The 27,464-nt window shown below is 38.4% G+C and overlaps 1 protein-coding gene across 1 annotated transcript in view; it reads left to right on the top strand.

Moving 5' to 3' along the window:
• The window catches only part of NAALADL2 (N-acetylated alpha-linked acidic dipeptidase like 2), a 214,179-nt gene that overhangs the window by 42,452 nt on the left and 144,263 nt on the right, over positions 1 to 27,464 (top strand). Inside the window, exon 4 of the mRNA XM_066556250.1 lies at positions 17,874 to 17,993. Coding sequence (XP_066412347.1) covers positions 17,874 to 17,993 — 120 coding nt within the window. The remainder of the gene's footprint in view (positions 1 to 17,873; positions 17,994 to 27,464) is intronic.

Genomic DNA, 27,464 nt, shown 5'->3' with positions numbered 1-27,464 from the left:
ACATTTTAATATTTAAACATGCCTACTCTCCATGCTGAGTCTTGTCAGCCTCATTCTGGGGCTCTGTCCACTTCAAATTTGTTGCCGAGAAGCAAAATGAAGTAGGCAAGAAGAGGTTCTAACTTGCATGATACATGCTTTAACTTTTCCATGTAATAATGAATGTGGTTGCCTTCTCATATCACTTAAAAACTCCATATTTAATATTATTTTCTCATTGTAACTTAGTAAGAATACCTGTAATCAGAGAGAGGAATGGTTGTGACCTTTGAGGTTTTATTTAATGAATGTCAGTGCGGTGCTAACAAATTCATCAGATTGAAGGAAATCCAATGTTCCAGGAAAAAACGCTACTGTTATTCCCAGCAGCACGGGCTCCACTCTCCATTATGTTCCAGGGCACTTTGCTCTTATGAGTTCAGCAGAAATGAGGACCACACACACCATCCTCATCACAGGGGCTGGACCTTGGCTTTGGCAAAACTCCAGCCTTACACTGGGGCCAAAGAATGACTCTCTGCATGATTTTATGGTCAGTTCTTTGAGATACCTCAGCCCCCTCACAGAACTTGAGATGTGTTCTTCTGTTCTTCAAAAAATCTACCTGAAATGTCCTTAGATCTAGAGTTTTTGCCAAAAAGGGAGATTTCCCAATTTGTTTAGGCTATAGGTAAGTTGGTACTGATCTAACCTTCCTGACTTTCAATCCTACACACTAATCTCTACTATTTAAACTAATGGAAGTAGAAAAACTTTAAATTAGAAGTAGCAGGTGGTGGCTGTTGCTGGGCTCAGCCATCAGAAAGTGACTTGATTGCTTGCAGTGGAACTACAAGTCGCGTATTTTGGATATCCTGCAGTGGTTTGTGATTGCAAAATCATGAGGGTTTTCCTGTGAACAGGTATTTTTATAACAGCTACTCATAACCTGAATAATTTTCTTTCAAATGTGGCTCATCCTTAGCAGAAAATTCCTATTATATGTCACTTAATCAAGGCTGAATTGCTAATACTGCCTCAATGCCGCTGCTTCATTGTATCTCATTTGTCTGTTTGGTTTGCTAGAAGTTGAAGCAAATAAAACCATTAAGCTATTGCAGTCTGGCTACCAGCAGAGCTACAGCTCCACTTTGATGTTGACAAGGTTATTTGTAGAACAGCAAGACTCATTTTCTTTGACCACCTGTCATGTCCATTCATCATACGGCCATTGTATATGAGCCATCCAATTTGTGCTTTCTGGTAACAGTCTAAACAGCATTTGTGAGTAAAAATGTGAGCATTTGTGATCTGAAATCTACTTCAAAAACCTACTTAGTGCCATTGTGATGGATGGTGCACTTTACTAGTTCTCTATATTTCATTGGGCTGTGAAAAGGTGACAGTGTTTACCCATCATGGTGACAGGCAGGGCAGCTTACAGTTCTGGAGAGGGCTGTCGAGTCACTTTTGAAATAGATATTGCAGCAGTTATGTAAATAATATATTGTAGGCTAGGTCAGCCTAAGGAAAGAATGACATACCTGAAATATATTTTTATTAAAACTTAAATATCAGCCACCTTTTATGGAGCTTAAACCTTTTGTCTGCTTGATAAAAACAGGAAAGCTGCTCTGGCCAGCAGAGTGCACATATAAATGGAAATTACATTGCTTCAAATTTATGCATTAAAGCAAAATGCATTGTCAGACGGTATCCAGCCAGTCTCCAAGTGAGGGTGGTGTGGTGAATCCGAATGTGCTGCTCCTGCCTCCTGCAGCTTTGGGATCCAGGAGCTGTGGGGGTGCTCTGTCCCTGGGGAGTGGAGGGGGCTGAGATGGGGAACATCAGCAGGAGCTGATGAGAGAGGCCTGTGAACCCCCAAAATCTGGTGTCCCCCTTCAGTTCCACTCTGGTAAATGGTGTCAGTAGCCCACGTGTGACAGGGGTGTGGTGATCCCAGAGTGCACCAGAGGAGAAGCAGGGCTACATTTGGGCTTGCAGGAGCCTGGGTGGCACTTGGGGCACTGAACAGTTGGTTTCAATCAGTTCTGCTGAGTGCAGCAGCTTCTGGAACAAACACATGTCCACAATATTTGTCTGCTCCCTCCCCTGTTTCTTTAGCAACTGTAAATAGTCCTAGCAGATGTAATGGTTGGTGCGTGGGAATAACGTTCAAGGACAGCCTAATTAAAGCAAAATGTAAATGGTATTTGCTTTGGATTCATGCATTTTCTGAAATTATGTTTGTGTGACCTGAAGTTTTCCTCACTTTCCTTTCACCTTCAATTTATTCACTCTTCACTTTATGGAAGTGTTAAGGAACTTCTGGCAGTCCTAAGTTTGCTTTCATACTTGGAACTGAGGTACTTGGTGTCCTCTGTTGTATGGCATTGTCTCCTGATTCACTACTCTGCCTCTTTTGGAATAATGCACCAAATCCCTGTTGGTTCATTTGCTGCCCCTCTCTTCTAGTTTGAGGTTTGTCTCAGCAAGCCCAGCAAAACATCCTGTTTCTTTCCTGGAGCTTTCATATACTGAGAGGACGGTTTTGGTTCAGGAGCCAGGAGAGGATGCAAGAGTAGAAGTACTGGCATGTTCTTGAAATGGAGTTGCAGATGCAGGCAGGGATTATTTGAGGGTTTATGGACAGAAATTAATTGTGCTCATCTCCAAGGCAGCTCTCCCAACACCTGACTATGTCTATTTTGTATTTTGGCCACCCAACACCTGACTATGTCTATTTTGTATTTTGGCCACTGCTCTGTCCCTGTCCCCTGACTGCTTTGACTCCTCTGTTGTGTCACCTCACTTCCATGCCATCATCCACATTCCCAGTTCCTATTGATTTCTCTGCTGCTGATCTGAGGCATTTATACCCAATCAGCCAGGGGTATCTTTGATGAGTTTTGGAGGGGCTGCAGGGAGCAGACAAGTGGGAATGCTGCCTGCCTGCCTCTACCCACACCGTGCAGAAGAGATTCTCTGCACCTGCTGGTCACGTCTCAGTCTGCTCCGGTTCGTTTGTTTTGGTGACATTTTCTCAGCTAAATGAGAACCCACCGCAGAGATTAATGCAACCTGAAGCAATCTGGGATGTACAAGCCCATCTGTTAAGCTCACTCAGTCATCTTCCCATCATTCTTCAATCTTGGCAAGAGGGGAATAAGGGAAGCAGGACTCAGATTTTGCTGTCAGATCCTCTTTCACAAGGAAGGGAGTTTGCCCACTGCTTGTCCAGTATTCCATTTTCTTATGGCTGTCTTTAGATGTCTCCTTTCCCTATCCATCCCCTTTTTTCCCAGGTTCTTTGCAGGGAGATGGGAGTCTTCCTCTCCTCTACTGCCTGTTCCTCTAACCTTTCCCACTCCTGCCAGGAGCGTGTCCTGCAGTCCCCACTTGTGTGTCCTACAGTCCCCTCCCCTCCCTGCTCAGGTCTGCAGCCCAGTTCTGGCAGCTCTCTGTATTTCCATCTCTGCACCAAAAGGTCTGGAGTTCCTCTGGAGGGGACAGTGCATCAGGAAGTCCTTGACCCCAAAGCTTGCTTTCATTTGATTCGGTTTCATTGTGCTGGAAATGTGATTAGTGCACCCTTATTATCTTTTCTCTTCCCTCCAGCTAATCAGTGGTAATTTCCTTAACCATATTTCAGAATTAAGATTGGTGTCAGCGGGTTGGTTTTAGAAAATTTTAAAATCTTCCTAGGTTATTTTTATCCCCAGGCAGAATTTCTAAATGAGCCTTCTGCAGCATGCTCACTAGCACATCTTGAATTCCAAAGGCAGAGAGTGCATTTAATTTAGATTAAATAATCGCAGCATCTCTTCCTAAGTCTTTCAGTCATTTTTGATGGCACATTGGTGCAAAATACCGAGCTAGAGGGAATTTTGATACATGTGTGCATTTAATTCTTTTAGGCATGCCAAATTTAGTTCATCATTATCTTTATTAACATTTTTAAAGATTTCTTCTCTGAAGAGACATGCACTAGCTAAAATGAATCCCTAGCAACTGAAATCAGTTTTGCAGATGGTTAGGGCTATAGGTTGAGTAACACATACACACAAATGAGAAGAATCATGTGATTTTTTTTTGGTAACATTTAGAAGTTTTAGTGCAGCTTTATTTATCTTTTATTTATAGAAGAGTTTCTCCGAAACCTCTTCCACAAATAATCATAATTTAGACCACTGCTCTGCATACCAAGTAGGCACAGCAATTTTCCAAGACAATCTCACTAAGAATATGGATTTTAGAATAGACTTGACCTTTAAGCAGAAAACAACATTCAACACTAACTACAGCATAGCTGCCACTCCGTTATAATTACATATAGAAAGCTGTGAAATGCAATGTGAAGGTTATATAATTTAAAATTGCAGGCAAGGGCTCCAAAAGCGATCATTGAAGAGATGTCCTGCAGAACATCCTGTCAGTTTTCTGGCATATATCACATAACCATTAATAAATAAAGTTGTACAGTTCCCTAAAAATAATAGTAGTTCATCGTGCTCAAAGCCCACATTAATATTGCTGGGAGATTTTTGTGTCATTGAAGGTAGGGTTTCAAAGATGCAAATGCTGTTGCTGTAGAGCCTTTTGCTGTTTTATAATTGCTGTCCTGATGTTTTACTAATAAAATGTTAGTAATGGCATTTTAGTAATCATACCATTAATAATAAATGAGATTTTTTTAAGTTATAAAAAAGCAAAAGGTCAGGCATCTTGATATCTCGAGACATAACAGATCACTGAGCACTTCCATGCCACTGCACAGAATCAGCTGAAGGCATTTCTTAGTAAAGCCTCTGTACAATATTAGAGAGGGAGCAATGTTGAACCATAACAATTATTTGTATTCCAACTACATGGTAAAAGCTAACGGGTGCAAACCCTGAGGGCTTAGGAAGAGTATTTGGTGCCTGTTTTAGGTTTTAGTGCGAGCAGAATTCCGATTGAAATAAATGAGAATTACATCATTTCTAAGCAGAGTTAATTTTGTCTGTTAGCAGTCAGTGTGAGAGAACAGCAGTGAAATTTGTGCAATTGCATGGCTCTCCAAGGAGGATTTTTCCCTTTAATCTTTATGGTGTAATCAGGGCCACTGAGTTGGCATCACCTCTGCAGTTCAGTGGATACCTGGGCTGGTGCCCACCCAGTCAGGCTTCTTTCCACCCCCACTCTTTATAAAGGGTGTTTGGTTCAAACCTCAATACAAATGATACAAATGTACTCTGGTCAAGTGGAAATCTTTCTGCCAAATCCCAAGTCATGTTATTTTTAGGTAGTGCCATCTTCTCTCTCTCTGTAACTTCTTCTTCACCTTCTTAGTAAATGTGAGCCTCCCAAAAACATACCTGTGCTTTCTTCTATGTTTAAGTTTGTAAAGGCAAAATTCTACTCAGAGGAGGAATTTTCAAGTAAAAAGCTTCTTGTGCTCTGAGCTCTTGGGATTGGGTTTTAGGGATCTTTTTCTTTTAAATTTCCCCAGTATTCTGGAGGTTTAAAACTGCCTCAAAGGAATCCTGCTTACACTGTAAAAAACAAAAATTTCCTTCAACAGAGGGACTATTAAGTAAATATCTGCTTTTAAAACATTGCTATTATGACAAAAACATCATAAGAAACAACTATAACTGATATAAGAACAAGAACAAAATATTTTTGTATTTATATAATACTCAATCCTGTCCCTAAAACTACTTACATAACTTTATTGTTTAAAAAAATGGAGCTTCATGCATGAACAATAAAGAACTGCTTAAAATGCTGCTCAGTTCTCTGGTAGTTATGAGTGACTGTAAAGTACAATATTGATTAAACTATTGCTGCTTCTCATTCTTTTAAGTTAGTTTTTCGGGAAGAGAAGCAAGTCCTAAAATCTCTTCAGGAACATTAGCAATAGAAAAGCTTCTGTAGTTGAAGGCAGATTCCATTTTAGTGAGCATAAACATTGTGTGTCTGGGAGCATGGGCTCAGGGCTCTGACCCTGGCAGGCTCTGGCATAAGGCATCCATGGTAATGTGGGTTACAATTGCTGTCATCAAATTGTTTTTTAAAGGGCAAAAAAATCACTCTTCTGCCATACTTCACTTGATTATTTTTTTAAACTGGAGGAGAAAAAAAATCTAAATATGGTTGTGCCTTGTGAATTAGAGCTGGCAGCTGAAAATAATCAGCACTTATTTTAATTTTCAATGAAGTGTGATAAATCTTACCAGTTGAAGCCTCAGCAGTGTTTTATCTTAGGAGTTCTCTCTACCTACCAGTACAACTACTGCAGTCAGCATTGGACAACATTTTGTCAAAATTTTAAACCTACTTTCTTCTAGAGTAGTAATATGAGTTCATTGCATGCTTTTCTGTGGGAGCCTCTGTCTCATTGTTAAAATATTTTTTAATATTTTGAAATGAAAGTAGCACTGAAAATCCAAAACAAGTCTGAAGATTTCTTATCTCTGTGTTAGGATGTGGTGATATGAAGTCCAAATATTTTCTAAGATGAGCACATGAAAGAGTGGGAATAAGTTCTCACTTTAAAAAAAAAAAAAAAAAAGGATCCTTGAGAGGTTTCAAATGTAACCTAAACTAAGGATGAAGCTGTCATTATAAGAATAATTTGGTGAGAACTGCAGTGTGCCTGACTTTGTTAAAAAACTTTGGTATTAAAGAGCAAAGGATGTACCTCTCTGGAGAGTGCTTTGAGGAATGCTCTAAATCTGGACATAGCCTTGGTAGTAGGAAAGACCAAAAAAAGAAGAAGATGACTCTCAGAGAAAATCCTTTGAAGCAAATACCTTTTGAAACCTTTCAGAGCAGGTTGAAAAAAAAAGTGCTGCTGTGATATAGCGGGTTGAAATATATATATAATAATTTAATTCTTAAAAATGTGAAGAAGAATGAAAAGCTAAAAAAAGAAAAAAAAAAAAAAGGCCCAGACAGTAGCCATTGACAAGTGTAGGTTTGGTATCCAGGTGCTGTTGGCAGAAGTGCATTGACTGTGTATGGAAACTGTCAAAATGCCAGAGCCTCCTCACTGGCTGGACTAAAATGTCCTGAGAAAATGCTTTTGTTCAGAAATTCCCTTTTAAATCTGTTTGGAAATACAGCATTTAAACCTCCACCTACCGACTGCAATCCCAGGAGAGAAGTATCTCTTTTAAAATAAATAAATAAAAAATACTGCAAAGTGAATAAAGCTGAAAATGCATTGGTCTTCTCTCTTAGACATCTCTAGGTTTTTATTCTGTCTGATGTGCTGTCTCTCCCACTAAATATAAATAAATCTAATATCTAACCTCATGAAATGAATATCAGTTACAGTGTTTATCTCATTAATTTAGAGGGCCTTAATGTGAATTAATCCTGAGCTCTATCAGTTTTATTCTCACAATTATTTCTGGTGTTCCTGAGCTCTGCAGTTCAAAGGAAAGGTGCCTCATCAATCACCAGGCTGTGACTGGCCCAAGAGCAGCTGTGTGTGAGAAAGAAGGTGTTTCAAGGAATTTATCTTCCTTCCACTGAATTATGTTACCATATAGAGTTAGTCCTGTCTGCTGCAGGATTCACTGCCTCACTCTGGTGCCTTGAAGGGGCAGAAAGGTGAATAAGGATGGAGGAGGTCTGGCAGTGGCTACAACTAAGGGAGAGCAAAGCTGCTAAATATGCAAGAAAGCTCCTGCTGCCTTCTCATCCAAGAGGGATGTGGCTCCTGCTGCAGGTCAGTGCTTGCCAGGCACAATCTTCACCTGGGGGATATTTTAGGGAATGAATTAGGAGGAAAATTCTAGAAATTTTTATGTTGCTGGAAAAAGAATTAATGCATCAGTTTCCTAACAAAACATTTGATTCAAGAAAATTTTATCGTGTTTTTGTCCATGTTGCCCTTTTACCACTAAATCTCGTATGTCTTGAGGCTAAAGTAGGACATTATAATCATGTAAAGTCACAAACTGAAATCTAGGATGAGAAATTATATCAGTATGGACAGAGTTAGGCTCAGGATTTTGAGGATAATATCAATCATCCTCGATATCAGGATTTTGAGGATATTATCGACCCTTTGAATTGAGGTTTTTCCCTGATGATCTCACTGCTGCTGTGGGCTTGCTCTGCCTGAATTAAACTTCCACAACTGTTCCATTTTCTCTGCGGACTCTGTAGATTAATTGTTGACAATGTTCATGGAGTAGACACCAAAAATGTAGAGGCAATTGAAGACATATGGAGGGAATCCCCTCAGCAGAAGGTAAAAGTAGTGGACATTGCTAATGGTGACCGTTGTGTGTTCTTTGTCTTGTGTCTGGAATTGAGTCTCTTGTGTTTATTAAAGTCAAGGAAAGGCACCAGTGCCTGCAGGAAGATGGATCATTAGGGCAATCTGTGCTGGAATCAGAGTTATGAGAGCACACACTGAGCTCCCTGTTCCTAGTTTCTTTTTGTTGATTGTTCAGGATCCGGGGCAGGAAGGATCAGAAGGGGTGAAAAGAGGGAATTGAGCACGGATTTCTGTGGTAACTGATAGTTCTCTAACAATGTTCCTGACTGCTTTTGTTGGGAATTGAACCATCAAATGGTATTGCTGCAATAATACTGAGTGCTTCTGTGCTGCTGTGGGAGAGGCTGACCTGGATTCCAGGCTGTGTGGAAGATGAGGGAAGCTCTGTCCAGCTCCAGAGCTCTGGATGGGCTGCACTGATGGCAAAGCTTTTGCTTTAAGCAATAAAATCAATTCTGTGATGTCAGGCCAGGTTGCTCTTTCCTCCCATCAAGCCTCCCGTCCAGATTCCAGAGTCTCTTCAGACTTTCCCATATGTTTTAGATGATGTAAAATTTTTTCCAGCTTTTCTTTTGAGGTGCCACTGTAGAAGATGAATGGTTTAATGGGAACCCCTCTAAAAAGAATTGAGTTCTGTCCTTTGCATGGAATTTCCTCTTTTTTCTCCAGGTTTTTCCATCCCTGCTATGGGAGCACATGAACCAAGTTCTCAAATCTCTATGGGGTTTCTGCCCACACTTAAGAGATGAATGTTCAAAATATCTGTGTGAAATTTGGCACAGTTCAGGAGAATCTTCACTCTAATCTTTGGAAACACATGGGATAAAGGTGAACTACTAATTTTGCTATAGACAAAATTTTCAACATGAAAATTAGCTGTTTCTGAAAGAAAAGCCAAATGGAGCTGCCATGTAAAATCTTTACATTACTGGGCAATGTAGGATGCACATCAACTCCAAAATCTTGAATTCACTTTTAAAAGCAAAATTTGAAAGCCTGAAACATAAAAGGACTTTTTTTTCCCTGTACAATTTTCTTATCTGTGAGGCAGGAATGACACACTACAAGTTTCTTGTGAAATAAGTCTGCTTCTAAATGTTAGGTGGCTGAAAACCAGAAAAATATTCTTGTTTAATCACAGAGGAGAGCTGTTCTCAGAAACAGCTGTATTTCTATATCTGGATGCTTGTCCTGGTCAATCATTTGGGCCACTTGAATCTGATATTACTCAGGCTGTTTTTATATTTGCTGTTTTTATTGGAGTCCTTTTCTTGTCATATGAATATATTTTTAGAACTTATTTTTCCCAGTCCTTTTTCTACAGATGTAATTTAGAGACCTATAAATCTGTGCAATGACTCAAAACAACAGAATTCACAGGAGATGGAAAAGATGTCATTTTCCTTTTCACAACTGCATATTTGCTTCTGAAAATTGTTTGCTCAAATGCTGCTTTAACACTCAGATTTGTGTTTGCATCATAACATGGTTGGCCATCTCCCTGATTATGTTGAAGTGGATGATGTTTGGCCAAGAAAAGGCTGTAAGTAGTTTGTGAAAGATCATTTATTGTAATCCAGAAAATAAGAGTTCTCCCCACCATTTTTGAAAGTTCAAGTGTTCCCTGCATGCAGTGGATGACCTCCCCTTGTACATATGAATGAATATTTCACTCTTAGAGGCAGATATCTGTTTTATTGTTACATATATCCAGAATGTCCCTTTGGTCACTTTGGGTCCCCTGTCCTGGCTCTGTCACCTCCCAGGCACTTCCAGCTTACTTGGAGCAGGGAAAGCAGAAAAGGCCTTGGCTCTGTGCAAGCTCTGCTCAGTAATAATAATAAAAAAATCTCCATTATCACCCCTGCATTCAGCACAAATCCAAAACACAGCCCCATACCAGCACTGTGAAGAAAATTAATTCTACCCCAGCCAAAACCAGCACAGTTCTGAATCATGAATTCCAGGTTGGAAGACTGAAGATTGTAAGCTGTTGTCTGGACATTTTGTTTTGATGCAGCCAAACTGACTCAACTGGACAAACCTGAAGCACCTGTCTCTAAGGAATTAAAATATCAAATGCAGTCTAAGTTATAAAATGAAATATATTGGTTTTACTTAGCTTCCAAAGCACATGCAGGGTTTCAGTCCGGTTGTACTCGTCCTGTCTGTGCTGGTGTTTGCATCCACAGGACGTTCTTACGAGCTGATATTTCAGACAGGAGATGATTTTACTTCTCTGGGTGTGTGGGTACAGCTCCTACAGCTCACCTGAGCCTCTGAGCAGGTGGAGGGAGCTCCCCCAGCTCAGTTTGGTCCCTCCCCTGCCCAGCTGAGCTGGATCCATCTCTGCCACAGCTGTCCTGCAGAGCCTGGGGGTGGATAAAGTCCTTTTAGACACTTCTGTGAGCTCCAAGCTTCTTCTCTAAGGGCTTAATGTTTGTCGCTACTCTGGAAATGCCTGGTTTCAATTCAGGGTGATATAAATGACTGGAGGACATTCTGCAGCCTTTGGATGTCTTGTGTTCATTCCCTGTGTTTCACAGAAGCCAAGGAAATTTCCACCAAGCCTTGAGAATTTGTTGAGTTCAGACACAATGGGACTGGATTCTGACATAAACCCCTTTCATTGAAAATTTTAAGGCCAAGTTTAAATCACACCATTATAATTTCCTGTGTACATATGTAGCTTATGATTTATTTCTTTTTTTCAAATACCACATCACAGCTGAGTAATTCTGTTTTGTTTAGTTTATCCTCAGTCTATGTAATTTGTAAATGTATATTTGCATGAATAATTACCTCTGAATAAGCTAAACCAAGCAGGCTGGCAAATACAGATTACTCTTTTTTCTTAGGAAAGTATGAGCAATGTGACTTTATGCTTTGGGGACTAATGCTACTAAATAGCCTTGTAGTTAACTCTTAAAAAGAGGGGATATAAATAATATTAAACACATGCAAGAAAAAATAATTAGGATATAAAATTTTGTCACTAGGGAAGTGACAATCAGCATTGCTTAATGAAAGTTTGAAATAATATTTCTGATAGTATTTTAGGCATCTAATAATCTCATGTCCTTCAATTTTTATGTAACAAAAGACATTGTTCTTAGAGATTCGAAAATAAGTAAATGTCAGTTTAATGTGTCTGAAAATAACAATGTTTCATGTCAAAAACTTGAAAAGCTAGATTTGTATGTATTATGTAAAATAGAGTAAGAAAGTTAGAAAGAAATAGAAAATATGAAGAAAACCTACCCTAATATGTTGTTTGGATATCTTGCTGGGCATCATGAGTTAAGAAGTAATATTTAAATACTAGCTTTGCCTTTTGGGAAACACAAAGGGTATGATTTGGAACAGAGTTGGGGGTTATGAAAACTAAAATAAGAAAAAAGAAAATGGAAAAAAAAAAAGAGAACTGAGTTGTATCAGTTCAGATTTATTTGGGGCTCTGTAACCATAAAATACAGGAGAGCTCTTTTCTGTAGGCTATAAAAAGGCTTCGATCTTGATTCCGTCTCCCTCGGAGTTGGGAGGAAAAAAGTCTTGCAATAAACTGTAAGAAGCAGGGAAGCAAACAAGTTTAACCTCAGTGTCTTTCCAAAAATGGTCCTGCAACAGCAAAAGGAAGCTGTGGGAGCAGCTGCAGGAGAGCCCTGTGTGATGGGGCTGTGAGAGCTGGACAGGTGGGACCAGGGCAGGCTGAACATGAAATGTGTCTGTGACTGAACTCTGTCTGCAAGGCCAAACTCCATCCAGCTGAGGTCAAGGGACATCTCTTTTTTCTCTTGTTGTAGAATAAATTACAGCTTTAGCTGTCACTGTAATGCAGCATGCAATTTTATGTAATAAAACCTAGACAGAAGAACCCTTTCTGACTGTAAGCTGGCACTGTGAGTCATATTGTATTGAAATGCTCCAGAATTCTATTGTGGGAGCAGGAATACTGAAGCAAAGAAAAGAAAGCCTCTATAAAGTGCTAGCAAGCATGAGGAAAAGAAGTCATGAATCTGTTTGAGGACCAGGGCTTGTAGATAAAACACATAGCAAGACTGAAGTTCCCTGATTTAAATCTTCCCTGACATTGTTGGTCAGAAGCACCTCTTAGTCTTGTAAGAGAGAAAAATAATCTTCAATTAATCCAGATCTATAATTATTTACTTTTCGGCTCAGACAGCCTATGACACTTTTCTTGTCTGGAACCAAGGCAAGAAAACTCTGCCACTTTTCTTGCCTGGAACCAAGTTGAAGGAAAAAGGTTGAAAGGCAACTTTGGATATTAACATTTCTGTAGAAATACAGTAAGGATATAAAAGATAATTATGGGTGGGTATTTCGTCTGTGGTGTGCTCAGCAGGACCCTGGTGGTGGCAATCACAGCTGTGGCTCCCTGATTATTGAGGGAAGCTTTTGGCTGGAATGGGAACAGCTCTGGTCAGAAAGCATAACAGAGTTTACACCACAAAGGATTTGGCACAGCTCCCTTATCTCCCCTTCTCTTTCTTCCTTTTCTCTAATTTTAAAGATCAGCTAGTTTTATATTTGCAGCTTTCTTCACATTTGTTGATGTCCAGCTTTGATCTACAACCAGCTTGAGTTTACTTTTATGCTCTGCTGAATGCTGCCTTCAGCCTCAATTTCAGAGCTGTGCAAATAAATTATAGCGATGTGTTTAATTAAAGTTCGTCTCATGTCCTGATTGCAGACTGTTGCCTTCTCAGATACAATTTGCAAATATATTTTGGAGTTTTATTTTAGGCAGGATGACTAGTTGAAGGTTATTTAATTGTGATTGATTGTGCATGGGATGTTTCTGTTGCCTTTATTTTGTGAACAACCTGAAAATAGTAGCTGAATGTTGAAGGACAAATGAAGGGCATTTGCTTGGATGGAAGGAGGGGATGTAGTGAGTCTGAACAGAAGGTTGATGCTTCTAGAATTACATGTGTGTGTTTTGGAGAAATTGCCCTAATTCTAAGGAATGTACAATATTTATTAACATTAAATATTTAGTTTTATTCAATACTTGGAGTTTCTTTAGGGAATCTATTTCTGAAACCTTTTGGTGGGTAGGCAGGAATTGTGAATATGGGAATATGAGCTTGACTGTGTCATTTTCATACCTGCAGCTTCCACAGGCCTGAGATGCTCCATAGTTTTGTAGAATCCATTCATTAATATGGGTCAGGAGCTTGGTATTTGATAAAATAAATATATATAGTTTAATAAAACCATAATTTGAGGTTAGTGAACTATGGCACTACCAACAGGTAGCATGAAGAGGAGAGGACTTTTCACCACAGCCATTCTGTGGTGAAAATTTCATTTCATTTCAGCACAGCCATGCTGCTTTGGGTTTGCTTTCTGCCAAGCTTTTAAGAGCTCAGTTTAAGAGCTGCTTTCTTATCTGCACTGACTGCATCCTTATTTTGGTGGTTAGAAACATCCCTTCCTGGGTGTGCCACCTTTGAGTTTTGTGTTTGGTTTTTTGGGTTTTTTTCCCACAATGGTGTCTTCCCTGAGTCTTTTTTTGCTGCCTTGTGGGTAAATCTCTGCCTTGTGTGTCTCTCAGGCAGTGAGTTGATACAGATGTATAATGCTGTTATTAAATCCTTCTCCTCAGTCAAGTGGGCTGGTGAGAATGTGATAAAACAAACATATTTCTGTTATTATTTTTAACTTATTTATCTTATTCTTTTTAATTGCCTCAGAATTTGCAAGAAAGCAAGGTTTAAAAATAGTGTCCAGCATCTTCAAGACCCCAGCTGCCACCTGCTTCATATACTTATTCGTATTTTTCCTTTGCAAGACCTATTTTCTTCTGTGTCATCCATGACTGGATGAAGTATACTCTTTTTTTCTGTTTCATTTCGGAGATAAGTAGGAGAAATTAGGATAAAAATCCCTGACTGTCTTGATTGTTGCATTTTCAGAGTATTTGTCTTTTCTGTTTTGGGGGAGATTCTGTTAGAATTTTTAAGATGGAATGTTTACAACTCACTGAGCATCATCTTGGGACTTAGAAAACTAATAAGTTGCCTAACATAAAATAATTACTTTTCCTAAAAATGTTTGTTTTATTACCTACCCCTACTTCATTTCATGCATGGGGGAATACTACTGAACTCCACAATGCACATCACAATTTCTCCTAAATAGTCATATCTTTCAAACAGCATAGCTTGAAATGATTCGAGGAGTAAGTACCTCATTCAGATGGATAAAACAACTCATTCTTTAGCAGTTTCCCAGTTTTAGGGTAAGAGGATTTACTGTGGCATAGCTAAACCAAGTAGACAAGTGCTCTTTTTCGGCACCTGATAAAAGGATGAGTCCTGTTTTGTTTTTGAGCAGAATTATCCTACCACAGGAAAGCAGTTTATCAAATACGAGTAGTTGGGGGTGGGGTGTTTCACTTTTCAAAAAGCTGGTATGTGTAAAATGAGGATTATGTCATGTTGAAAGCATTTCTAAAAACAGAAATGAGAAATAATAGGAAATTTAATCTTTATTCATTTTTGGAGGTATTAGAAATGTTGTGACTAAAACAGGCCTTCATGCATCATAAATGGTCTGTTAGCTTCTGAATAGATTATTAGGAGGGTGGAATGTCTGGATTCAATAGGATTCTTCACCATTATTTTGAGGTTGTATTTATTCAATATTTAATTTTATATTAGAAGTTAGGCTCCCAATTAGTTGAGCCCCAGTCCACTAAATAAAACCAAAACTAACTACTCTGAGCTAGTATTGCTGCACTGTATTGATGAGATTTTATTAATACTGCAGATTATTTTGCTTTTTATTACAAATTTTACTTAAGTGTAAGGGTGCAGAATAGAGGAAGGGGTAAGAATAATTTGCATAACTGTTTTTATAATTTAATGTGTACCTATTACTTTCTGGATTGTATTGCCAAAACGTTACAACTTTGTTCTAAACTCTTCCAGTGAATTATTGACTTCATTTGCCAGAGATGAGCCATGTGTAGTTTGACTTAAAAGAAGATTTAATTCACTTTTTCTTTGTCGTTTTAGCTCGAGGTAAAGGTGGTATAAGCTGTGCAGACCTCTGGGTGCTAGGCTATACATGCTATTTCCAGAATATGATAACCTTTGAGCTTTGACATATCTGTATTTCATGTGGAAGATGTGTGATGAAAGCCCATGAACACTCTGTTCAATTACACCCAGCTGCTCCTTCATTATGCAATTTCTTACACGTACTCTCAATGCATGAATGTACTTAATAGCTTTGGCACTGGGTCCAACTTTTAAAATTTGAAGCAAAGCACATGGTTTGCAGCCTGTTTGGGGCAGCAGGGAGTCAACTTCTGTTTTCCACATAATTAAAAAATGAGCTGTGCTTTTGCAGGGCCTTTTTCTGTCTCTGTCTGCTGGGCACATGTTTCCTGGGAAAGACCAGTGAGCCTCTCTTGAAGATGCAGTTTGCATCCATAAATTAACTAAGAACATGCAAGGGCAGTTGCTAAACACATTAATAATTGTGCAAACATGTAGTTTTGTTGTTTACAGAGCAGTGGGTAGCACCCTGGAGAAGCAGAGAGCCAAAGGGATGTGCAGAGCAGCAGCACATGAATGTAGATGGGCAGGGAGCTCATTTCCACACAGACATCCTGCAGAAGCAAACGATCTTCATGATCTTCATGTTTGGGTATTGATTTTGCCTCAGGAAAAGTCAGTGTGCTTTCTCTCATACAAATAATGACAGCCCTGATTTTTGCTTTGGAGAATAGGTGAGGAAGGCATGGGGTCCAAAGGAATTGGAGAGAGGAATCCCTAGAAATCAACCTAGGTATAGCCTCCCATAACCTCTCAAGCCATAAGACTCCTGAGACACTAATAACCATTGTATCTAATGACATATGTGTCAGTACAAATTAAAATAAAGATAAGAGCTGCAGAAAGAGGTAAAAAAATTATGAACTTGCGCACCCTGGTAAATACTCTTTCCATATCTGAGGTAATTCTTTAAAACTGGAGGCATGAGATTAGGTAAAACATAAAATACCTTTCCCTAGTATGAAATCTTTACTTGATTTTATCCTACTTTTCAAATATGGGAAAAAATTATATTGGCTAAATAGTTTTCTAGTTTTTTAGATATTAAAAAACCCCCATCTATTTCAGAAGAAACAGTGAAGTGTGAGCTTTCCTGTTCTACATTTCATTACTTGGTGTTAAATCTGATGTTTTCCTAGTCAGAAATGTCTATAACTTTGGCTGGCCTTTCCACATACTTGGTTTGTACAGCACTGATCACATATTGCAGACTTGGAAACTTTTCTGAAGAATTTATAAAGACAGCAATCTTGGCAAAGTTTTTGTATGGTTTCAACTTGAATGTTGAGATGCAAACTCACACAGATACAGTTTTTTTAAGGGTAAATACTTTCCTAAAATACCCATGTTCAGGAATCTACTAAAATTTCACACATCCTACACATCCAGAACAACTGTTGCTAGAATTTAAACAGTTTGTGTAGGGATACCCAAAAGCAGAACTGTTGCCTTTGGCAATGAATCCATACTTAAGTTACTCTGAACTGAAAGAGAAAACTTTTCCATCTTGTACTGCTCCTCTTATTTTAATTTTTAAACACTTATGTAATATTCTTGTGTCTTTTTGTACTTGTGTTTTATGTGAGCACTGGGTACAGATTTAGAGGTTCCAGAATGTCCTCAATGATGTCCTGAGCGGTTCATAACTTTCTAAAATAGTAATGTACAAGACTGATTATCCTCTTACTTTGTTTTCACCAGAATTTATTGCTACAAATGTATGAGAAAAATGCCCTTGGTTATTCTTAAATTTTATATTTTAAAAAAATACTTGAAAACTCATCTTGAAATATTTTTCCATTACTGCCAGTGCTTGACATTTAAAAATAACTTAGAACTTGTTCTATATTTTCTTGCAGAGTCCCAACGGAAGAGCTGAAAATCTTCCATGTTCTAAACACTTTTAGATCGAAGTGACTCTAAATAATTTAAAAAATATGTATTAATGGAAAAGTATACACATCAGAGCATAGTCTGTTATCACTGTAGTTATCTGAGTATAATGCTTGGATAACTGATGGATTAAAATAAAATACTTCAGTAGTTAGGTAAGATTGCTCAGGAGTCACAAAATAAAACTGTGTATTGGTGGAGTTTGTGCTACCTGTGTATTTTCAGAAGTGACCAGTAAAATCACTCATTCTCTGAAATACTTTACAAGACTCTAATTATTTTAAAGAAAATAAACAGAACTGAATTAGTATCCTTTACACAGTTTTAAATAAATTCCTGTAGCTAATGAGGGGAATGTCTCACCAGAATCAGCATCTCTTATAACCACTGGGAAAAAAGAGGGGGTGTAGTTTATCATAGGTTATGAATTGTGAATTAAAACCACAAAAAAATTATCTGTCAGATTGAACTTTCAAGATCTTTGCTATTACAGACATTGCTGATTGGAAGTTGGGGTAAGGCAATTGCAGGACTCAGATGCTTGTGCTTGTGCAAACAACTTTGTTTCCATGCAAGGAGCACTCTCAGTGATGTGTGGCTGTAACTGTAGCCTGACTTTTGTCCCCTCTTTGCAGGCAGAGCTTGTTGATGTCCAGTATGGGACCATGGAAGACCTGATCCGGATTCAAGCCATCACAAACGTGACCAAAAAAATTGCACTTTTGAAGCTCGGACAATCTCCTTTGCTTTATAAGGTTAGTTACCCATCAGCTGAATTATTTATTTGGTGGTTTGGTGGGGGTTTTTTTGTCCTTTTTTTTTGTCCTTTTTTTTTTTTCTGTTTCAAAATACAAAAACAAAGAGTTTCCCATTTTTCCCAATAAGTCAGGACTTATTGACATTCAAATTCTTCCTCAATACTCACCCATGTCACTCTGAAGTGCCTTTTATGTGTTAAGAGTTGTTTATTTTTCTGTATATTTTGCAGTGCCCCAGTACTCAGCTGTATTTTGTCTGGGTGTACTAGAAGCCTTTTGACAAACAAAGAAATCACTGAAAGAACTAATAAAGCAGGAGGGATTGTGTCTGGAGACAGTGTACATGGGTGCATGTGTATCCATCCTCTCCAACCCCAGCTCTGGCAGAGAGCACAGAGCAGGAGCTCATTAATCCACTTTTGCACTAAACATAATAAACCACTCAACATATAAACCACATTTAAACTCTAAACATCCAGTAACTGCCTTTTGTTGCAAATATCTTATAAACAAAATTGCTGGTTTGACTTTCAGAAAATACAGAAAGTATAGTAGCTCAGTAAATGCTTAAACAATTCATTCCCAATTCACAAAAGCAATTATAAAAGAGCAGTGACTCCAGATCTTGCAGTTAAGTAAATCGGGACCTGCTCTGTTGGCCATAGAAAGCACAGCCAGGACTTCATACAGATTCAAAAAATAACCACTTAATTTTTTTTTTTCTACAGGAATAAGATTTGTCTCAATAAAAATGCCATTTTCAACTGAGTAGCTTTAGCTGTTTATTTAAATTATTTAGATGCAATTTAATTGCGCCTGCGAAAGGTCAGTTGTCATTGCTGGGACTCGGTTGTTGCCCATCATTTCCAGCAATAGATCTGATCCTGCATCTCACTGCTGACAAAGCCAATGAAACAGCAATCAGGGCTCATAAAGCAGGGATTTGATAAAGATGTAAAGTTTGCTGTAGCAGCACTGTCTCTGAGATGGACTTTTTACCAATTTGCGTTCCTGTGAACACTCGCTGTGTCTGAATTACCAAGCAGCCTGAAGGAGAAGAGAAAACCAGAAGGTGCTGAGGACAAGGCACATCTCAGGAGTTTTTGTGTGGGTTGGCTGTAGCCTGGTCCCAAATATGGGCTGTTAAATGGCTGAGGTGCATCAGCTACATTTCTGGAGCTCCAAAAGAATCAGTTTTGCACATTCAGAGTCTGTTACACAGCACAAAGCAAAGTGTGGTGTGATCAGGAGACTGACTCAAATGTGTGCTCAGGGTCTGAGGTGAAATTACAACCACCCAAACCTACTTTCCATGTTCTCCTCACAGAGGGTTTGCCATTTTTCTTGAGCCTGTAAACTACCCCTTTCTAGAATATAATTTGTGTCTCTTTGGCCGTGGAATAATTGTGAGCTTTACTTTGCTCGTAACTATCAGTAAAGGTGGAGAAAGATTATCAGAAGTAGATTCTCCTTTTCTAAGGAATATTTGATGTGAAATATTGCCTTAAGCTGCAAGTCCTGCTGGTTTAAATGAGCCCAGTATCTCTCTGCTGAATCCACTCTTTGTATCTTTTTCTCTCCCCTAATGTTTATGTTTCTGTACTTACTGAGTCTCAGATTTCTGTTTCAGCTGATACTTCCCTCTCCCTATATTTTCCTTATCTCTGCCTTCCATGTGCTTGGTTTTACATCACATTAAAACAGAGCACTAGTTCATAAGAGAGCTGTGGCTATATAAACATATATACTTAGTGGGTTTCTTTCCACTTTTTGTATTTAACTTGTATTTTTCATGTTAATTTCCTTTAATTTTTTCATTATTATTACTTTATATTATGCAAGTATCTCACTCTGGAGTTGAGTCTTATTATTATAGACCCTGCACTGAGGTTCCATCTTCATAACAGTTTCTAATTATGTCTCTATTTTTCAGTTGTATCTCCCTTGCACATTTATGCTTTTTGTCTTTCTCTCTTTACTGCTGTTTTTCATGTGTTCTTTTTTCCTATTTTCCCCTTTCGCATATTTAATTTGCTTTTTAAAAAATGTTTGATTGTTCTTTTTCTCTCTGCTGAGTCCTTTGGAAAAAAACCTGAAAGAAATAATAAACTACTGCTGGCAGAAAAAAAATCACCATGAAAACTGAACAACATTTCTTTTGTTTTTACATCATATTAAGAGAAAAGATGTGCTGGTAAAAAAGAGCTTCATGTTCAAGGGGCTAATTTACAGAACTAAGTCCAAGTGATGGAAATTTGAATATTTGGAAATACACTTATATAAATGACAGTATTTTTGCCGTGTAGATTTAGTTTCTAGGGATTGGATAAGGTACAAAATTGGGGGAGGATTAAGGTTGAAAATAATTTGGAGCTTGTACTTTCAGTCTTTCAGGCTGTGCCCATCTCTCATATCTTTAGACACTGAAAACAACAGAGTTCAGCGCTTGGAATAATTTGAAATTGGAATGTACAAGGAATTTGGAGTAGGCAGAAAAGCCTGAAGTTAATGTGCTGTTAAAATATGCAGTTTAGTCTTAAACATGAGTAATTCTGATTAAATTCTGTAAGGTTCATAAATTTAAGCTGCTTTGTGAGAACAAGATTTGCAGAAATCTGACCTGGAGTAATTTTTGCAATTGGATATAATTTTCAGATTTCACCGGGAGTGTTGTGTTTCTGTTCCACTGGATCAGAAGGTGGTTTCTGGTCAGGATGAGAGGGGCAGCAGCCCTGGCAGTGGCACCTGTCCAGAGCCACAGAGACACATCCTGATCCCTTAAGCTGGACCTTTTCAAACAAAGAATGTGTTACCTCAGCCACATCATAAATTACAGCTATAAAGAGAAAGAACCTGGGCCCTACCTTTACAGCAGGGTATCAACAAGAGCAGTGACTCTGGGGAGGGAAAAAACCCAAAACAAAATAAAAAACTAGGAGTTTACATTGCTATGTTAAAAAAAAGAAGATTAAAATGTGTTATGTATTTTATATATATAAAAATATCAGAGTGGAGCAGGGGCTTGAGAAGGGGTTTTCACCATTTGCAGCTGATCTTGCTCACTAAGATCAGTTAGTGAGCAAGACTATTATAGATTAATATAAAAAGTGAGGGAAAAGGAATGGTAGAAATGCTTCAAGGAGCAGGCAAGAGTATTGCAAAGGCAAAATCCTTTTCAAATGCAGCTGGAAAGTTCAGGAATTTACTACACCCAGCACCTGGAGTGGCAATTTCCTATAGCAAGTCAGAGTGAGGCAGGGGGCTGAGCTGGGGAGCACTCACGTGACAGGGAACTTGGCATAACCAAGTCTTTTTGGTCTCATTAGCCACAATAACTCACAGTGCTGGAAAACTGACAGAAGGAAAAAATTCAAACTGTTCCAACAGCTCCTGAAGGGATCTCCTGTGACTAGTCTGAGACAATTGTAAGATCTGGATTGCTGCTGAACAAAGAGGGGGCTGGATTAAGGAAGAAGAAAAGTTTTCTTAAGCAGGGAGCTGAAATGAGACAAATGTAGAAGAGAAGTGATGCACAACCTCTGGAGGGAATTGCCATGAAAAGAACACATTTTCTCATACCTTGAGATGGAAGGTGGCTCTCTCCTGGTGTCCTGGCTAGAAGGAAAATTTGTGTTTTGGTGGAACTCTGGTTACTGGGGTCACTGGTGAGGTTGAGTAGCCAGTCACAGGAGGTCAGAGCAGCCTCCTGATGTCCTTGCTCCAGGAGGGTCTATAAATGTGGCTGCTGAAAGATGGTGAAGTTTATTACCTGTGATTAGGCAAATCACTCCTGTGGTGTAGAGCACCTTCTGGAGAAAGAACACCTTGAGCTGCCCACGGTGTTTGTAGATAACTTATCCTAATAGTGAAAAATATGTGATGGGAGAGAGATTGGTAAAAGCACCTTGGTAGCACCCAGCTCCTGTGCCCCAGAGCCCATCTGAGTGTGTGCCACTGCTCCGAGCGTGCTGAGGAAACCAGAGGAGGCTTTTTCAGGGACAACTGCACAATGGTTTCAATATCCAGCCTCTGGAAATGTCATTACCAGATTCAATTTTTGAAAAATGTTGTGTGTCTTGATCATGATTTAATCTTTAGGGGTTGCAATTCGTGAAAAAGCCATAATTTTTGTCTTAAATTAACTTTTAATAGAGTAACAAAAGCCCTGAAGGCCAAACCACTTCATCTTTAAAATGTTCACATATTAGCATTTTTTCCACATCCATTATATGAAGATGTTGTTCTACTGTGTAAATATCTGTATTTATTTTAATAATTTAGTGCCTTCATAAATATTCATAAAATTGCTTTTTAACTGTCATAAAAGTTTAGGAATGTGGAGACTTGGATGTTTATGCAGAGGTTATTGGCAGGACCTTATAGATAAGGGTTTGCTAAATAGAAAATATTAAAGATTCCCAGAATAAAGGTAATTTGCAAAAGGGCTTCAGTTTAACAACTGTGTTAATTTTAAATAAGTTTACTTTAGAAAAAGTAATTTCACTTTTCTACAATGTCTACATTGTTTATTTCCTTGTTCCCTCTGGTACTTTTTATGGCTAGCACATACAATGGTGAAGATGATAGCTTGCATTGTAAATCTTCATTTAACGAGGATCCTCCCATTCCTTCCATCCCTTCCTCCCTCCCTAGAGAGAAACAAATATATGTGTGTATGTTTATATACATATATACAGTGTGTGCATATAAATATACAAATAAAAACTATAGTAAAACCCCAAACATTTTAAAGGGAACATAAACACTTGATATGCATTTCATTATTAAGGACACTGGGGCTTTGGTTGGGGTTTTTTGTGATCTTTTTTGGATGGTAAAATTTTTTCCAAGGCTCCTAAAGTCTTTATATACACACATTTCCCCATATGAGTGCCATGGGACTTTTAATGATATTATATCCCTTCCTAAAGCCCTTCTCAAAAAGTCAAGCCACAGATATAGGCAGTATAAATAAAAATCATAGACACATGTAAAACTGTACCTGGGGATCTGGATCTGAAGGGATTATCTAGTAACATCCACTGGATGTTATAGCATCGTGTTTTTCAGGTTTTCTCTAATTCACCACCCTCTTAAAATCTCATCTCAACTCCGAAAATCCTGAGTTTCTTTTGATAGTCCAAAGTGAATTCAGGTTGATTCATTCAAATTGTTGGTGCAGAGTTTGCTAAGTAGCCAGTTTGTATTTTTACAGGGTATGCTAATTCTTATTTTGTCTTGAAGGAAGCACTAGTGGCTTTGTGATCCTTTTTCCTTAGCCCTTGTCTCCCCTGAATTTATCAGAGATTCTCTCCTTTGAGTTAGTTGCTTTTATTCTTTATCCTTTTTCTCTTCCCCCAAGGACTAGATTTAGTGTACTCATGTTCTTAACCTTCCCCTTCCTCAAACAGCCTCTTTAATCTGTGAGGTATCACACAGTCTAAGGAATGGACCCTTTGCATTTCTTCTCTACTTCTGTGTAAGCAAATTCTACCTAGGCCTTCAAAAAACGTTTAAAAAAATATTATTATTATTACCCAAAAGGTGTTCATGTAATTGAGGTTTCACACTCATCAGTCCTGTGTTTTGAACGATTATTTCTGAATCTCTTTCTGATTTTTGATTCATGGAATCCTGCAGAAGCTATTTTGCTCTTCAGTGAATACTGAAAAATTTTGTTTGTTTCAAAGAAAGACCATTGGCCTTCCTTCATCAGAAAGTGAGACATTTAAGACATTGGCAGACACCGTTCTCAGTTATATTCCTCTTGCTCTGACTGATGGCAGTGCTTTCATGTTCCTTTTGAACAGAAGGAACAAACCATAATAATTAGAGAAGCCTGGAGACACCCTGCCCCCATATCATAAATCTGATCTGGGTTGGGTGGACTAAGAAATGCACCCCAGCCCACTGAGGAAATGTACCAGAGTTAAAAAACCAAATTTCTCTGCACAGGTTTATGACCTAATGCTTCATCCTGAAGCCATATTTTAATTCTTTGTTGGTAAACTTAGTTTAAACATAGCTGGGTGCAAAAAGATGGAAAGTACCAATTGTGATACATTTTCCCCTCAGTGTGAGGTACTAGGGGAAAGAAAATCAAGAAGTCCCACTGACTTGAGAAATCTACAGCTGGTGACTAAAAAAACAGTCAAATAGGAAGTCCCAAACAGTGTTTTTGTATTTCTGATTGGAACCAAGTCACAGTGAGCTCCTGTGTTCAGTTCCTAGAGGGCTGTTAGTTTCCACAATAATTTTTAGCTGAGCATGTCAATTTTCCTCCAACTTCATCCAGCATTTGAAGGATGATGTACTGTGACCTGTGCCACCTAAAAGTGAAACAGAGCCAGTGCAGTTATAAATCCAATCTGTATCTGTCCACATGAGTATGAAATAGTTGACAAAAATTTGCTCTCTTATCCCCTTAGTCAAGTGCACTGCAGTAAATTAAAGAGGGAATTCTCACTCCACTTTTTACAGTAGAAATGGGAAAAAGTAATTTGCCCTTGTAAGCAGTAAGAAGAATATAAGGGGTGGGGTAGGAGAAAAGCAATTGATATCTGGAAGGAAGCATAATTACAGCACAACTTGTCAATATTCTCGAGTAATTAACATTTTGTTTGCATCAGTAAAAGGACTTCTGGTTATTAATCATTTCCTTTTCGCTTACAAACCCCTGGATTTGATTGCATGGAAGGAGAGGTGTGCTATTAGCAGAGTAAACAAGGAGAAATGTAAGCTAGTGACCAATAGTAGGTATTGATTATTCTGCATTTCTGATGCCACACAATTTTCCCTGAATGTTTTGAGAAGGCACTGCTGGTTTGCAGATTTGTGTTCCCAGCTGTAGTTCCTATTCTCTCTTTCTCTTCTGTGTCAGTACAGAAATTTTTGAAGTCCTGCTGGTGAATCAAACACTGAATTCTTCCTGATTTGACTCTGTGCATAGTCCTGTTCTCTTTAGTAACCCTAACCACTTAAATTTCTCTTGGGGAAGTGATTCTAAATATTCATATACTCAATTGGCTGTTTAATTGCACATTTGCTGCATGTATTGAATGTATCCTTTGAAAAATTAGTCCAGCTCCCATAATGGATTGCTCTTTCCTGAGGGGAAAGTGTTATAGGAGATCTCCTCCTTTTAGTGAAATAAAATTGAGTGAGACACTAAGTGGCTTCCATTCAAACATGGACATTGGCTGACTCATAAAGAATTCATTGTGGGGTCTTGTGAAGCCCTTGTCTGATTTTAGAGGTGTGAAACTCAAGCATAATTTTCTATTTTATCAAGCCCTTAAAAAGTGAGTAGTAAATGCAATCATCCAATTTACTGTGTGAGTGCTGTGTCCTGATAAATGGTGCAAAGTCAAGTGAAATGGATTTGCTGTGAGGCAACTGTTCAGAAGCAGAGCTGAGCAAAGATATCCATTGCCTCACCCTGGATCCACACACGATCAGCTGCTTGTGTGCAGGGCAGTGGGAAACACAACTTTGTCTTTCCTTCAGACAATCCAAACCTTTTCCATTTGCTCTTCCTGCAGAGCACTTGGTCATACTTCTGCTTGTGGTCTTGGCCCTTCTTTTGTTGCTTGCGTAGGGAATTATTTTTCCTACCCAAGCTGAGAATTGAGCTGCTCTTTTGCATTAGTTGAGCTTGGATTTCACAAAAGGGCCATTGACAGACAAATTATCTAAGTCTTTTCCCAGCTCATGTGTTTGTTTTCCAGCACATTTTAACAACAGCTGAGAAAGGAGGGAAATGAAATTGAAGGAGCTTTGAGGAGGGATGAGGGGTGAATGGATAAAATCTCATCCTGCCAGAACAGATCTACCTGACTTAGGGCTCTTTCAAAGTGTCAGCCACTGGACTGGGTGAAGCAATGCCAGAAATCTTCAGAACTTCCCCCTCTAACAGCTCTGCAGAGGAGAGACAGAGACCAGCATGGTGCATCCTGCTTATATCTGATATTTTCTGGAATAGTGATCAGAGGAAAAGGTCATCTTTTTCAGGCAACAAGTGTTATATAAGTACTGCCCTCATTCTGTAGTGGGTTTCACTTGTATGGCATGTTCTATAGTAGCTGCTGGTTTCTTATTTTATTAAGGAGAAGTTATGATTCTTCTCTGACATTTTAAGCTCTTTTAAGTCTTTTCTCCTCATTTCAGAATGTTTCATAGTAATCAGTTTATTTACATATCTGTGAACTGAGAAACTGGGTTGAAAGGTATCAAAAGTCACTATTCTTGAATAAAGTATTTATGTAAAACATGATTTAGGAGATTCTAGAAGTAAACAGTTCTATTCCTAGAATCAGTATTTCATTTGATAAACCAGGATGTCACAGATTACTCAACTGAAGAATGATTTTCATGCCTTGTGGCTCTTAAGGATATCCAGACCTTGATTTGATTTTTGCATTGGTTCTGTGCTTTAGAGACTCAACTCTGAGAGCTGGTTCACAAAATCAACACTTGTGATTTCTGCATGAAAATGTGAATTCTGCCTGTTCAAATACAATTTGTCGCATGATCACATGTTTCTGCTTTGAGTAGAAACATGGACATGCTGAATGCTGAGATCCAATCTTTTCATTGGCATCCATGGAACCAGGGATATATATTTATATTGTACATTCTATAATAACCAGCCTATGTAAAATTTTTATTCTGTTCTCTGGGATTACTTGAATTGTTCCTTTCAGATTGTCTGTAGCTGGATTTTGTGGAGCATAGATGGTTAAAATATATAACTGCATGTCCTCCCTGGAGAGGGAAGAGGTGGCTTTTAGCATTATATTTTTTAATTTTCTCTTTGACTGCATAATGCCATGGAACGCCAAAGCCAAAATTTCACTCTTAGCCATTTGGGCCTCTTGATGCCTGTGCATGAATTTGAAAAGAAAAACACCAAGTCCATCATTACAAATGTAATTGGCACCTTCTTTGCAAGTACAGCAATAACCACTTGGAATATTTTGTTTCGATTGCCAAAACATTAAACTAACCTTCTGTGCAGAAGGCAATTCTACCACAGTGAACATATTTTCACTTAACAGGAGAAGATTGTGCATTTTAATATGAGAACTCAGGCATTTTAATTTCCTCCTTAGGTCTCAGTGAATAATTCACAAACAACATGTGGAACAAAGTTGGACTTATGTTGTTTTCTCTTGATCTAGGCCTAACAAAATGGCAGCTTCCCTTATATGTTATGCTGCTGCATTCTCATGTTTTAGAGTGAGATTGGTTTTTGTATTTGGCTTCTGGGGTTTTTCTTGGTGCTTTTTTGTTTATTTTTAGTATTGAACATACTCTTCTGAGAGCAATTCTCCATATTTGGAGTTGTGCTCATTCAAGGTAATTGATAATTTTGTTGGAGATTTTTTTGGTTTTTTGTGTTTTGATTTTTTTTTTTTTTAAGTTTTGATTGGGATGCTTTTTGATATATAGAGTCAATCAGGGTTGTTG

Source organism: Molothrus aeneus, chromosome 10 (genome assembly GCF_037042795.1).
Source record: "Molothrus aeneus isolate 106 chromosome 10, BPBGC_Maene_1.0, whole genome shotgun sequence".
NCBI classification, from domain to species: domain Eukaryota; kingdom Metazoa; phylum Chordata; class Aves; order Passeriformes; family Icteridae; genus Molothrus; species Molothrus aeneus.
The sequence above is the reverse complement of the archived record's forward strand: the minus strand, read 5'-3'. Positions and strand labels throughout refer to the sequence as shown.